This window comes from Sander lucioperca, chromosome 15, assembly GCF_008315115.2.
Source record: "Sander lucioperca isolate FBNREF2018 chromosome 15, SLUC_FBN_1.2, whole genome shotgun sequence".
Classification (NCBI taxonomy): domain Eukaryota; kingdom Metazoa; phylum Chordata; class Actinopteri; order Perciformes; family Percidae; genus Sander; species Sander lucioperca.
The window spans coordinates 8047373-8062671 of record NC_050187.1 but is presented as its reverse complement, the minus strand read 5'-3'; the positions used below and the strand labels follow the sequence as shown (position 1 = coordinate 8062671).

At 42.4% G+C, this 15299-nt stretch overlaps 1 protein-coding gene and 1 non-coding gene across 2 annotated transcripts; both read right to left on the bottom strand.

Moving 5' to 3' along the window:
- Nucleotides 1-217: 217 nt before the first annotated feature.
- wu:fj16a03 (uncharacterized protein LOC335475 homolog) lies at nucleotides 218-2205 on the bottom strand. The gene is made up of 3 exons (XM_035992676.1): nucleotides 2073-2205; nucleotides 1353-1454; nucleotides 218-434 (listed from the first exon to the last, which is right to left on the bottom strand). The coding sequence occupies exons 1-3, from the start codon at nucleotides 2116-2118 to the stop codon at nucleotides 349-351; spliced, it is 234 nt and encodes a 77-aa protein (XP_035848569.1). The 5' UTR covers nucleotides 2119-2205; the 3' UTR covers nucleotides 218-348.
- A 10946-nt stretch (nucleotides 2206-13151) lies between these two features.
- Nucleotides 13152-13342, bottom strand: LOC116034182. Its single transcript, XR_004101026.1, has one exon. It is a non-coding gene; the product is annotated as a U2 spliceosomal RNA (small nuclear RNA).
- Between the last annotated feature and the right edge of the window lie 1957 nt (nucleotides 13343-15299).

Sequence of the window (15299 nt, the reverse complement as noted above, 5' to 3'; positions counted from 1 at the left end):
AAACATCTCAAACCTTCAGACTGTAGTTTCAACCAAAAGGTTTAAACACAGAGGTCATGTTGTATTTTATTATTCAGAGATTAAGATCAATCTAACTTTACTTTTGTACTTCATCTTCATTGAAGTTGATTCATTATAACTTTGATGAGAAAGGAGACCAATGTTGGGCTTATGATTATACTTTTTTGTATATTGTGCGAAATGAAAACCAATAAAAAGCTTTCAAATGATTCCTGAACTTTATTCACAAACTCAGGAAGTCACAGAGGTTATTACAGAAACTCAAAGTCCAGAACCCACACTGCATTCTGGGAAATGTCCCTCGGTGTTTGCAGGGCTGTGATTGGCTCAGGCGTTGCAGCGGTCGCTATAGCAGCAGGTCCAGCCGGGTTTGGAGCAGCTCTCCAGCTGAGTGCAGCCTTTCTCTCCGTTATCTGCAACAGAAACAGGAAACGCATCATCACACGAGCCACAAGATTGGTTTTTATTTTTAAACCGTATTGTGTTGTCACACATAAATACTGTATGTATTCATCGTCCTGATGTACTTTAATAATAATGATTATGACTTTATTCAGGACACAATGGAAGGTCCATAGTACAGTTAACAAAATAGACAAAATATATAATATATACAAACTTTAAAGACTTTCAGAAGCATAAAAGAAATATGAAACTGTCAAACTTGATTTTAATCTTTCAAATCTTAATTTAAATTCCACATGAAGGCCTTCTTAAACCCAAACAAGTGCAGCTGTAGTTAAAGTTATATACATTTCAGGTTCATACTTATGATTTGTGATTCTACTAGAACATGTTTTGATGTTTAGAAACCCTTTATGTTCCTGATCCTCCCATTGGCTGCTGCAATGACCAGAATGTCCTGATCCTCCCATTGGCTGCTTTAATGTTTAGAAACCCTTTATGTCCTGATCCTCCCATTGGCTGCTGCTCCGGTTTCCCCCCCCCCCCCCCTGTTGGAGCACTGTTACAAGCACCTCCTCCCAAAAATAAATAAATAACTCACAGATAAAAGCTTCTAAACCAAAAACTACCCAACCAGACATGTATGGTGCTAAAACAGTCTCATATCAATTTGCAACTTGTGAAACAAAATGCACAAATGTACGCAGAGCAATTCGTATTTGTAAATGCGTATCTGTGTCCGTGCCTCTAATTTATATGGAATTGGCAGTCTGAAATGTTTAAACCTGTCTGTGCTCTCGGGGGGTATTTCTGTCTTCTAGTGGGCCCAGTTGTAAAGCTAGTGAAAATATTTGGTATCATATGAAAGTAGGCGATGCATCTGTGGTGTAGCCAGACCTTAGCTGGCCGGAGCCTGTGGGACTCACCTCGGGTGTAGCAGGCTTGTTGGACTTTGCTGCTGCACTGAAGCAGCAGGTTGTTGACCAGCAGGAAGTCCTCACCGTAACACTCGATGTAAGACTCCTCCGCTGCAACACAAACACACAGGATCACACGGGAGAATAACTGATTAATGACTCTATCAAATGAACTCAAGATCGTTTCCTAAACAGAAACACTCACACACTCACCTGTCGAATCAGAAATCAGTCTGATCGACACATATAGGTACCCCAGTGGACATTACTGAACATTTAATTTACTATCAGTCACTTCCTATTGTAATATTATGTTAGGAATATATTTTATGCTAAACATAGGGTGAATCCATGCAGAAGTTGACTATTTAAAATATAAAACAATGATTATGATGATAATTTGAAGTAGTTACTCAACTTTTCTCATGTGATATGATCTCTGCTAAGTCAGATGTGTGTGTAAGCAGGAGTTACTCTTCCTGTTTGTGTCTTTACTTTGGGGAAGTTACTGCTTTAAATGTGTCTGTTCACAATCGTTCAACGCCTATTTCTGCATATCAGAACATTTTCTACACATCTGTGTTTTTGGTGTTTTTTTCCAGAACATTTTAAGCAACTTTGCTCTTAAAAAGGGGACACGTCCCCAGCGTCGACAGTGTAAGTAACAGCTATCCCTCAACCTTAAAAAGTTGAATGTGTTTCAGTTTAAATAGTGAAATGTTTCTTTACCTGAGACGAGCGGCAGCAGCAACAGCAGCAGCAGATACAGCTTCATGTTTCAGGTTTTCTGTCAAAGCGACTCCACAAACGGCAAAAACTGAGGGACGAGAAGAACGAAGCTGGACTTTTATCCTCTGCACACACACACACACACACACACACACACACACACACACACACACACACACATGATCGGAAGACAAACAGAACTGACCTAATGTTACGCTGTTTGTCCTAAATTTGTTCTGTTCAAAGTTTCAAAAGAAAAACAGTCTGACTGAATTTTAGCAGACTCATGACCCGGCATTGTGTTTCTGCTGAGTCATGACTGTACATAGTGCGTTAGGGTCAACAACTGGAACAATGTCACTGCATCTCTTATTTGAGGGATTCACGCTGAAAAGTAATTTTATAGGCCACGGGATGTTAAAATTATATCGATACATTTTGAATATTTAGTCTTTTAGTTAATTCAAAGTGTGTTTTTTTTTAGTTTTTATGCCTGATGAAGATCTGAGAGCAGCTTAAAGTGTTGAGATCTTTAAACTGAAATGTTAAACCTCTAAAGATCCTTTTCTGATCTATTGAAACACACAGAGACAAATGTGACTCACCTCAGGTGAAGTAGTGTAGTAGTCTTGTTCCTTGTTCCTCGTCCGTCTGGATGTCAGTGTGATCTCTGCCTCAGTTAAATATCCAGAGCTGATGCCCTGAATACATGTGATTTTACTAATCAAACAGAAAACAGTGTGAGAAAAACCAAGTGCCAAAAACATAAAAAACTTAAGTCAACACAAGGATGGACATAATGGTGAGACCAAACATGAATGGTTTGATTTTCATCAACTAAAAAAGCCCTTGTGACTGTGAGTGTGGACATTACATCTCTCCTGCCTCGTTGCTCAGGGATTATTTGATTTTACTGCCAACCCTAATCCTAAAAGTATATAAAGATACAGGTGTCCTCCTCTCCCTGAGGAGATTTTGAACTTGTGCAGCAAGAATTAAGAAATGATATTTGTTCAGCAGTTTCCTGACCTCACTTTCCCTGAGTGAAGCTACTAATATTGGATAGAAACAGGGCAGCAAGTGTTTTTTCAAAATGTGAACCTCAAAAATACAAATCAGTTACAGTTTTATATGATCGCTATGACAATTTTTTCAATTCTTTTAACAGCTTTTCTAAATTCTTAACACACCAACACACCTACAACACACAATTGGCAAAACAGTTCATTTCATGCTCAAAATCACACATTGTAAACTAAACTCCAACACTGATTTTCAAAATACAATAATACACTAACACAATGTACTATGTCTACCAAAACAATGCAATCATGTCACAAAATCAAATTCTTCCAAAACACTAACACATGTTCTCTCCCAACAGGAACATTTAGTCAATCATAGAACAATGTCATAAAAAACACTAACATCAGACGGAATTACAGAAACTACATTATTTGATATGTGTCAGGTCTCTCAAGTGATCTCAAGTTGGAAAGTCGGAATGTTGATTTTAACCAACAAACATGGATGCTACAAAGATGTCAACACAACTATCATCAACCTGTCCCTTGTTTCACCCTCATGACCTTGTGTATTTAGTCTCTGTGTTGTCTTTTTCTGTTATCACATCATTGTGTGTGTTTTTTCTACCCACTTTGTCACTGTGAGATTTTTTGGTCTTTTGTTTTTCTCAGCTTTTTGGAACTCATTTTGCCAGTTTTACTTTTATCAATGTTTTTTGCCTGCCTGCTATCCTCACTGCGCTGAGCAGCTGTCTCCAGTATTCACAGACATTTTTAACACCTCACTGGAGACATGTCACGTGCCAGCCTGCTTCAAGACCTCAACCATAATCCCTGTCCCCAAGAAGCCAAGGACCACAGGACTTAATGACTTCAGACCCGTCGCCCTGACCTCTGTGGTTATGAAGTACTTTGAGCGCCTTGTGCTTTCACACCTCAAAGCCATCACCGACCCCCTCCTGGACCCCCTGCAGTTTGCCTACAGAGCCAATAGGTCTGTAGATGATGCAGTCAATTTGGCCCTCCACTACATCCTCCGGCACCTGGACTCTGCAGGAACCTACGCCAGGATCCTGTTTGTGGACTTCAGCTCTGCCTTCAATACCATCATCCCGGCTCTGCTTCAGGAGAAACTCTCCCAGCTTGGTGTGCCTGACTCCACCTGCAGGTGGATCACTGACTTCCTGTCTGACAGGAAGCAGCATGTGAAGCTGGGGAAACACGTCTCTGACTCACAGACCATCAGCACCGGATCGCCCCAGGGCTGCATTCTTTCTCCTCTGCTCTTCTCCCTGTACACCAACAGCTGCACCTCCAGTCACCAGTCCGTCAAGCTTCTGAAGTTTGCGGACGACACCTCCCTCATCGGACTCATCTCTGATGGAGACGAGTCCGCCTACAGGTGGGAGGCTGACCACCTGGTGACCTGGTGCAACCAAAACAATCTAGAGCTCAACGCTTTAAAGACAGTGGAGATGGTTGTGGACTTCAGGAAGAACCCAGCCTCACCTGCCCCCATCACCCTCTGTGGCTTCACAATTAACACTGTGGAGTCTTTCCGCTTCCTGGGAACTACCATCTCCCAGGACCTCAAGTGGGAGCTGAACATCAGCTCCCTCGTCAAGAAAGCACAACAGAGGATGTACTTCCTGCGGCAGCTGAAGAAATTCAACCTGCCAAAGACAATGATGGTGTACTTCTACACAGCCATCATTGAGTTCATCCTCACATCCTCCATCACCATCTGGTACGCTGCTGCCACTGCCAAGGACAAGGGCAGGCTGCAGCGTGTCATTCGGTCAGCTGAGAAGGTGATTGGCTGCAATCTGCCGCCGCTCCAGGACCTATACGCCACCAGGACTCTGAAGCGTGCTGGAAAGATTGTGGCTGACCCCTCCCACCCCGGACACAAGCTCTTTGAGACACTCCCCTCTGGCAGGAGGATGAGGTCCATCAGGACCAAAACCTCACGCCACATAAACAGTTTTTTCCCCTCCGCCACTAGCCTTATTAACAAGGCCCGGAATCCACCCTGACTCTCTCCACACCCCACCTCTCATGCCACTTTACCTACTCTGCTGTAGCGTTCCTTTGTACTACTTTTTTTTTACTACTGTTTAACTTATTTTACTATTTATTTAAATTTATTTTATTGTTATTAATACATACTGTGTGTATATGTTTATACTTATATTGTTTATATTCTTTTTATCCTTCTTATATTTGTATGTGTGACATGCTCCAACAACACCATGACAAATTCCTCGTATGTGCAACGTACTTGGCAATAAAGCCCTTTCTGATTCTGATTCTGAATCTGATTCTGATTCTCAGGTCTCCCTTTGTTGTTTTCCGTGTTCTTTATTAAATCCTCAAACGTTGCACTGCCAACTCGTCTCTGCATTTTTGGGTCCGCCACCAGTCGCTACTTAACCCCCCTGGTCTCCTTGTGTAATAATGCTTGTATAACCTCAACCCTATTATGCACAATCAAGTTATAGACATCATTTCTTTCAGGAGAACCTGGGGTATCAGGATATGCTGCAGGGATGTCACATTAATGTATACATTGTTAAATTACTATAAAGACAAAAACAAAGAGTAAACGGAAATTAAATCTCTCAGAAATGTATTGAAATCACACAGAGAACAATAATGACAGTTCCTTTTGGCTTTTGAAAATTGTTCTTCTAGGTGTTGGCAATCAGGGGAAACAGAAATAAACTCTGTAACTAACAAAAATATAAAACTAAAACTGTAGGTTTTATTCCCATAAAAGTCCATACACTTTTATCCAAAAGGTTAGTTGTGTCATCTTCAATGTATTATCTGTCTGCTATTTGACATCAGTAAGCCAAATCATACTCATTTCAGCCTGCATGCTTCACTCTGCCATCTCTGCCTGGTCTCTTTATTCTCCTAATACACACATAGGCCTAGTATATAAGGCCCTCCTCTATGGGCTCTCTATTCGCTGAGCAAACTCTTTGGGCACATTACTTCATGTGATTGGTCAAGAAAGCTGTCAGTCTAAGTGACCAAATCAAAGATGGATGCTGGCTAACGAAAAATAGATTGCTGTTTGGTACAAAACACAGAAAATCTCGCTCTGGAACTGCGTCTCCGCACAGGCTCCGAAAAATCCTTGTCTTCACGGCAGAATTTCTAAGCTCATCGAAGGGCTAGGAAGACACAGAAGAGGTCTCTGGAAAGGGCAAGCTCTCAGCTATTCAGCTAGCGCTAAGGCAAGACGAGTGGTCCAAAGGTCGCAAAGCAAACAAAACATACGTGCAAGTAGATTTTTGGATTCAAAACCATTTATTTATGTTACAAAGACACTATAATGACCTCTCCACGCCCCAGATTCAGCGCTGTCCAGCGCTTTGGAGCCTGAGCCCGTGCTGTCCAGCGCTTCCAGACTCTCTGCTGACCGGCCTTCCAGAGTCTCCGCTGACCGGCCTTCCAGACTCTCCGCTGACCGGCCTTCAGACTCTCCGCTGACCGGCCTTCCAGACTCTCCGCTGACCGGCCTTCCAGACTCTCCGCTGACCGGCCTTCCAAACTCTCTGCTGACCGGCCTTCCAAACTCTCCACTGACAGGCCTTCCAGAGTCTCCGCTGACCGGCCTTCCAGACTCTCTGCTGACCGGCCTTCCAGACTCTCCGCTGACCGGCCTTCCAGACTCTCTGCTGACCGGCCTTCCAGACTCTCCGCTGACCGGCCTTCCAAACTCTCTGCTGACCGGCCTTCCAAACTCTCCGCTGACCGGCCTTCCAGAGTCTCCGCTGACCGGCCTTCCAAACTCTCTGCTGACCGGCCTTCAGACTCTCCGCTGATTGACCTTCCAAACTCTCTGCTGACCGGCCTTCAGACTCTCCGCTGACCGACCTTCCAAACTCTCTGCTGACCGGCCTTCAGACTCTCCGCTGATTGGCCTTCCAAACTCTCTGCTGACCGGCCTTCAGACTCTCCGCTGATAGCCTTCCAAACTCTCTGCTGACCGGCCTTCAGACTCTCCGCTGATTGGCCTTCCAGACTCTCTAGGCGTTTATCAATGTCAAGGATCCTTCAGAGGCTAGGCCAGGCTCCTCCTTAGCATTCGGAGAACATGTACAATGGAACAGGCTAGCAAGTGCACGTCATTGCGTCATTACGTCAGTGAAAAGGCCCGCCTTCGGCGCTGCAATTCAACAGTGGACAGAAATGGATGTGCTACTGATTAGTTTGCTGTTCAGCATCTTTGCTGAGATGGAGATGGAGATGGTGAGGGAGCATCGGCGACAGGCTGCCCGCAGGAGGAGGAGGCTGATTTGTCGCCACCTTTGCCATCAAAGACGTGGGATGGTAAGTGACGTTAAAACATGAATAAAGGGTGAATAAGTAATGCTACACTAATAGGCTAGCCTATTAGCTCCTGATTCAGCATTTTTTTTCATTTTTATTTTTTTACAACCGCTATGTTATGTCAATACATTTTAAAACTAATGGGAGTTAACGTTATTTGTTGTCACCGGTATGGAGAAAAATCTTAAATGCCATAGTAGCGTGTGCTCATACTTAACTACTATTACTTACTACTTTACTTAAGGTTACTATTATTAGCTTTGCTGTTTTACGGTTGTAACGTAACATTAAGTTTATTGACTGGTAACGTTCTAGCGTTTAAAACAAATGCGGTGGTAAAATATGTGATCAACAAAAAAGGCTATATGAAGTAAAAATGATAACCGATGCTGATAATGAACCAGTTAAAGGGAACAGGTTTAAATCCCACCCTCTGCAAATCAGTTTTGAGCCGATATGTTTAATAGTTAATAGCTTTATAATAGTAGCAGCACCGGCAGCTGTAGCTGATGGCCACTTGTTGTTGTTCTGTTCTTGGTCTTGTTGTATATAGTTGTAGATGTTTAAGTTGTTGTATATAGTTGTAGATATGAGAATGTTGTTTGAATGAATGTTTTGCTTCATGTATATAGTTGTCAATATAGAAATGTTTAAATAAATATTTTTTTTGTAACCAAGATGAAATGAATGTTTTTGTAGAGCTTGGACTACCTAACCACAAAACGTCGTAAAGGATGATGATATTGTTCAACACATTGTTCTAGGCTTCACATGCTAGTTATTTGTTACTTCCAAAGTTTTTTCTATTGCACTCTAAAGAACAATAAGGTTTTTAAAAAAATGGACACAGACAGTTTATATTAAATAATTAAAAAAGGGGCAAAGACAAAACCAGTTAAATTTAATTTACTTTATTTTTCCGCCAACCTCTCCAACAGTAAAATAAAAGCGGTTTGACCTCTCTCTGGCCTCTGCTTCCCTCCTCTCATCTGCCTCCCTCTGGTATTTAATGTCCTCCTTGAGGAGTTGGAGGAATGGATCCTCTCTCTCCCTTCTCCTCTTCTCTCCTCTGTTCCCTGCTCTCTCTTTGCTGCTGTCTCTCTTCTCCTCCTCCTCATCCTCGTCTCTCCCTTCCTCTACCTCTTGTGCAGTGCTTGGCCCTGGTTTGTCCTCTTGGATCGAGGCAATAAGGCAGGGGGGGCGAGACTGCCGCAGACTGCCCTAATGCCTCGTCCATGAGGGCAAACCAGGGCCAAGTTGCTGCCGTTGCCTTGCCATCCTATGTCCCGACCTGTAGCAGGACACTTGCATTCCTAAACAGTGAAGATCAAAAGGTTGTTGTGATGATGTATTACTACTATAGTACACAATACTGCATCTAAACTTACTGTCAACAGGCCCAAGTCTGTCAGGTTTACAGCCAAGGCTTACTTAAAAAATCACGTTACATTAAGATGTGCATAAACAATTATGTCCATACATTAATACCCCAAAGTACAATATCATGTGAATGAGGGGGGGGAATAAAAAGCAGATTACACAGCTATTACTTCTGAACATTACACAGCTATGACTTCTGAACATTAAACAATAGTGTAGCTTCTCACCGATATCCATTGGCCGCGGTGTCTCTCCCCCCGGGAAAAACAGCTGCCTTTTGATCTTTAATCCCTGTCAAAAAAAACGAGAAAGCTATCAGTATAACGCTGTGGATGGTATAATTTTAACGTTACATTAGTTTGTACAACTTAGCTATCTAGTTATTTATAAAAAGAAATGCTGGTGACGGCAACCAAGCTAACAACTGTTAGCTAAATGACAGGTCCGGTTCAGTTAGCTAGCTAGCTAGCCTACCGTTAGCTTGTGAGCTAATCTAGCTAATTATCAATAGCAATTTGTACTGGCATTTAAACGTTAAACGTTATTTTTATGTACTACCGTTTTAACAAATGTACGGTAACGTTAAACACTAAAGATACTTACATTTAAAAACCTCATTTAAACATCCAGAGCTGATGCCCTGAATACATGTGATTTTACTAATCAAACACAAAACAGTGTGAGAAAAACCAAGTGCCAAAAACATAAAAAAAAAAACTAAAGTCAGCACAAGTCAATAAGCCCTGGGTCAAGTTTGGACGTAATGGTGAGACCAAACATGAATGGTTTGATTTTCATCAACTAAAAAAGCCCTTGTGACTGTGAGTGTGGACATTACATCTCTCCTGCCTCGTTGCTCAGGGATTATTTGATTTTACTGCCAACCCTAATCCTAAAAGTATATAAAGATACAGGTGTCCTCCTCTCCCTGAGGAGATTTTGAACTTGTGCAGCAAGAATTAAGAAATGATATTTGTTCAGCAGTTTCCTGACCTCACTTTCCCTGAGTGAAGCTACTAATATTGGATAGAAACAGGGCAGCAAGTGTAAGTACCAAAGGAAGGTTAAACTCAAGGGCAACTGGACTCGGTTAAGGTTCTTGAAGTTCTTGAGTCTCTCATCCGAGGCCAATATTTGGCCATTTGGCCTCATGTGAGAATGCCAATGATGGTTGTTCAGACTTGGCCTGTCTGTGTCTGTGAAAAAGGTCTATTGCAAAGTCCTCTCATAGAACTCATTAGTTCAACAGAGCATTGGTGCAGTTAGACTGTGTATAATATCAGATGAAATGATTCAGGTTATATTAACAGAACATTGGTGCAGAGAAACTGTGTATAATATCTAACAGATGAAATGATTCAGGTTATATTAACAGAACATTGGTGCAGGGAGACTGTGTGCTCAGATAGCTTCTTAAATTAAACTTTATTTTTTACTGTAAAATAACTAGCAAGCAAACAGAATAAATAAAGAAGTTAGACAGCTAGTGTAAGAATGGAAGTGAAGATATAAACTCTTAATTCCAGGGTGATCTGCTCCTATTTCTGTCAGATTGTTGTTTCTGCAGAACATTGTTAATATAAACACACTACTTCCTGTTTCCATTTCAAAATAAAAGCACTGTTGGTCTCAGTGCACATACTCCATGTTTCTAACATGACATTTATTGTGAAACATCAGCAGGAAGATGTGTAAAATTCAATTATTTGTCAAACTTCAGATGTAGCTGCTGCCATCTGGTGGCACGTTTTTGTCACTACAGAAAGGCCATTAGCACTAAAACAGCCACAGAGACTGAAACAACCTCTTCAGATGATCCACAGCAACACAGGGATTGAAATAGATTGATTATATTACTGAATTTATTGTTGTTATTTAATAAATTATTGATCAATAATGTAACGTGTTGTTCTGTAGTGTCTGAGTTAAATGGACTGTATGTAACAGTGTAGTTCTGTAGTGTCTGAGTTAAATGGTCTGTATGTAACAGTGTAGTGGCTGAGTTAAATGGTCTGTATGTAACAGTGTAGTTCTGTAGTGTCTGAGTTAAATGGACTTTGAAGAACATTCCCTATAAAACTCGGGACCCCATCTGGGCCTGGTGCCTTCCCCGTTCTAGATAGCCTAATAGCATTTGCTTTTTCTTCAGACAATATAAGCTGTTCCAAGAGAGTCATGAGCAAGTTTTGGGGTCTCTAAAGAATTAAGAAATGAATGAATTTCAGACACATTAGTGTCCGCCTCTGATTGATACAGGGCAGAATAATACTTTTTAAACTGGTTGTTGATAATTTGAGGGTTGTCTGATATTGTGTCAGCACCTGTATTGACCTCTGGGATCATCTGTTCAGTTGAATGCTGTTTGAGCTGCAGCGCAAGGAATCTCCCTGCTTTATCCCCATGCTCATAATAAACCTGTTTGCATTTAAGAATATTTATTTCTGCTTTCCACGTCGAAAGTGTGTTAAATTCAGATTGAAGAAGTACTTTTTCTACAACATATGAAATAACTTGTCCCCTGATGTACGCTTTCAGAGATTCCCACAGCATACCTCTTTAAATGTCATGGGTGTCATTAATTTCTAGCTAGGAAAAAGTCAATCTGGTCACTGAGAAATGTTTTAAAACTTTAACACAAGAACACTGTGTGTGCACTGGGGTGCTATGTTACCTGGAAATATTATATCTATTTGCACTGGACTGTGGTCTGATAAAACTATGCTATGGTAGGGATAAGTGATGAAGTTGGATATCAGTAGGGGTACCTATAGCAGTAAGAGTGCCAACAGGAACACCCACATATGTCTCAAAGGTTTCAACTTTGGATATATACGCCTCTGTGTGCACATGCTCTTCTGTGGCGGTGCAAAATTTTCAACATGGTGCGCAAAGCATTATGGGAAATGGTTGAACTTTTGTACTGCATCTTTAGAACGGAAGGGGCTAGAGCGATGAAACTTTGACCTACCCCCCCATTTTCAATGATGGGCTTTCATATGGTACCACCCACTTGTCTCTACGGCCTTTCGGTTCTGAGCTACGTCACTTTTTTTAGTCAAAACGTCTGTATCTCCTGAACGGAAGGTCGTAGAGACTCGGGGACAAGTTCAGCGTGGTCGAATTCTGTCAGACGGAGCCCGTTTCCAAGTGTGTAGGACGTACCGTTCTGGAGTTATAAGCGAAAATGTTCGCGCCATAGACTTTAATTGTAGGATTTTGTGAAAATTTGACAGTGTTTTTCTCGGAAAATGTTCCTCCAGGACATTTTTAGGAGCGCGTTTCTGGCCATTTGGAGTCGATTGGTAGCTATTTGTACTGTAACTTTTTGTTTACATAATTCTGATCAATACACGTTTCAGGAGTCCTTCAGCGCATATGCTGATCTTCCAAGAAAATGTAAATAGGGGATAAATGTCACTATTGAGAGACATACAGGTAGGGTAGGGAATTGAGAGCCCTCCTGTGGCCACACGTGGCATTGGCCTGAACAGCAGCCAGGTATAGTCCCATTCATCACATGTGATGATTTTAGCAGAATACGTAAAGGTTATGGCAGCCCTCGGGTGGTCATACTTGGATAAGAATACAACCATGTGTGTGTTTCTGAGAGTGTGTGTGTCTGCACGTGTGTGTGTTAGGATTAGATAAAGAAAACCTCGCTGCCAAAGGCTGCGAGGTTTTGAATGCACAAACTACTTAATGGGAACAACAAACCCAAGACATCTCAGCCCCTCCTTGAGGTGCCCCCTCCTGGTTTTAAAGTGTTTGTTGTTGAAACAATCTGTATGGGGATTTGAGCTAAAGGTCAGAGGTCAGGGCCCAGGCAAATTAGGGTTGAGGTTAGGGTACGGTTAGGGTTAAAGAATAAGAAGGGAAAATAAGGATAAGGGACGAAGTTGGATATCGGTTAGGTCTCTACTCGAGAGCAGCCGTAAACCCTAGTCGTCCCAGTCCAAACCCTCGCGGTAAGCCTCACCTGGTGTGCCGCTTTCCAAATCCAAGGCCACACCGCCAATATTTTCTCTCTGCTGTTTTTCCTGCCAATCAATACTCCAAATCTCGCTGCACTTTTGTGAGACTTCATCTTGCTGTTTATTCACTGCTGCGTTTTTCACCCCAGTTGTCGTGTCTTAGAGTATTATAACAGCGTTTTGATACCAGGAGCCCAATGAGGTTTTACAGATCATTCAGTCAAACCGAGCGGTTTTTGCCACAACTCCTGGCCACGAAGTCCGCCAGCCACTGCGACGCATGTCTCTTTTGGCCCAGTACCAAATTGAACGACGAGCAGCTCAGCGTGCATTGTTATTTGGTTTTCCACAAGACAGAAGAAGGGTGCACCGTTCCCGGCGGCGCTGCAATACCAGGTCGATGCGCGGAGTGAATGGAGCAAGCCCCTTTTTCGACTCCCATTGCTAAAAATCCATTTAATATGTTGTCCCCTGATAGAGGACATATCAGATATTAAACTGATAAGAACAGATACTACACTTGATCTTAGCCAAAAGGCCGAGAAGCGATGAGCACCACCTGTTTGCTGTCCGACGCAACCTCCCCGGACGGTTCTCACTTGTCATGGTCCAGTACTTTTAATTGGGCATAACAATAGCTGCTACTTAGCACCCCCGCCCAAGCGCTCCATGGTGAAGCACCTAAGGCTGGGTTAGGGTTAGGGTTAGGGTTAGGGGTTAGGGTTAGGGTTAGGGGGTTAGGGGAAATTAAAGAAAGTCTCACAGCCGAAGGCTGTGAGACCTTAATGCACAAACCACTAATCAGGAGCAAAAGTCCAGGACATCCCCGCCCCTCCTCGAGGCCCCCGAACTCACACACCAATGGATCTCGAAATGTTTAGTTGTTAAGATGTATATGAGAGCACATGGAGTAGAGGTCAGAGGTCAGGGCCAAAAAAGAGGAGAGAGAGGGGTTAAGTTTAGGAAATATAAGAGAGGGAGAGGTTAGAAGAGAAGTGGACAGGGAGGGAGGGGGCTGGAAGGGGAGGGTTGTGGGGGGTGGTGGGTGGGTGGGGGGTGGGGAGAGGTTAAGGTTAGGGCTGGGATAAGAAAGGGTTAAGGTAAGGGCTAAGATAAAGGGCAGGGTTAAAGAGGGGGAAGAAAAGGAAAAAGAAGAGGAGGAAAAGGAAAGAAGAAGAGAAAGAAGGAGGAAAGAAAAGGAAGAAGAAGACGGAAAGAAGGAGAAGGAAATGATGGGGAGAAAGAGACTGAGTTGCTTTACTTTTCATTCAGACCTCTTGGGATGTGTGTGCCCAACTTTTGTATCCACGCACGTTCACATCTACGTCTGAGTTGCACTGACCAAGACTGATTAGCCTCTAAGACTGTAGCTCTCAAGTTCTCCCATTTATGTTGTATAAAGTGTTTTACCAAGGGATTGTTCAAGTTCTTTTGGTTAGTGACATTGTATCTATGCTGAGTAAATCTCGTCAGCAAACTGTTACCAGATTCACCCACATATTGTATTGAACATTCTCGGCATCTGATCAAGTATACACAGTTCCTTGTGTGAACATCCAAGCCCCCTTGTGTAGTAAAAGTTTCTTTGGTGGTTTGATTCTGGACCGTCCTATATATTCTAAAAAAGCTGTCCATTTTCCTGGTTTTAGGAGGATTTAGGGGTCTCAGTTTAGATCTAACAAGAAAATCACAGAGATTTTTATTCCTCCTGTAAGCTGCGATGAGTTTGTACTCGCTGAGGAAGACAGGGCCCCCTGAACGGTTAAAATTATTTTTCATCTTCTTGACAAACTTGACATTTTGTTCTGAATACTGTACAATGATGGGAAGAATGGAGTCTAGACAGATCGGTTTAGTCTCTTCAAATGTTTTGAGTGCTTTTTGTAACATAGTGAATGTGTAACCTCTGTTCAAAAGAGAATCAAAGAGGATACGGACTGCCCCTTTAAAGTCCACCTGTCTTGTACAAATCCTCTTGAAGCGCAGCAACTGAGATTTGACTAATCCAGAGAATGTATGTTTAGGGTGGTAACTCGTTCTATACAACAAGGAGTGACTGTCTGTTTCTTTGAAGAACACTTTGATGTCAAGTTTATGTGTTTGTTCAAAGTCAGGACCTTTGAAGGTTGTTGTATCGAGAAAATCAATGCTGTCATTACTCAAAGTTGCTGTTAGTTTGATGGAGTCACTGTGTTGATTAAGTTTGTCAAGAAAATGATCAAATTCCTCCTTTGTGTGCTCCCAAACGCCCCAGATATCATCAAGGTATCTATAATAATGCAGGGGTCGTTTGGGACAAGAAGCCAGAGCCTGAGTCTCCCACTGGGACATGAAGAGATTCGCGTAGCTCGGGGCAAATCGACATCCCATGGCAGTACCGCGAACCTGTAGATAGAATTGGCCGTCGAATTCGAAGTCGTTTCTCGTGAGAGTTAGTTCTAAAAGCTGAATGATCTCCTTGTCTGGTCTTTTACTGTTCGGATATTTCAAGAGAGTATTTCTGACGG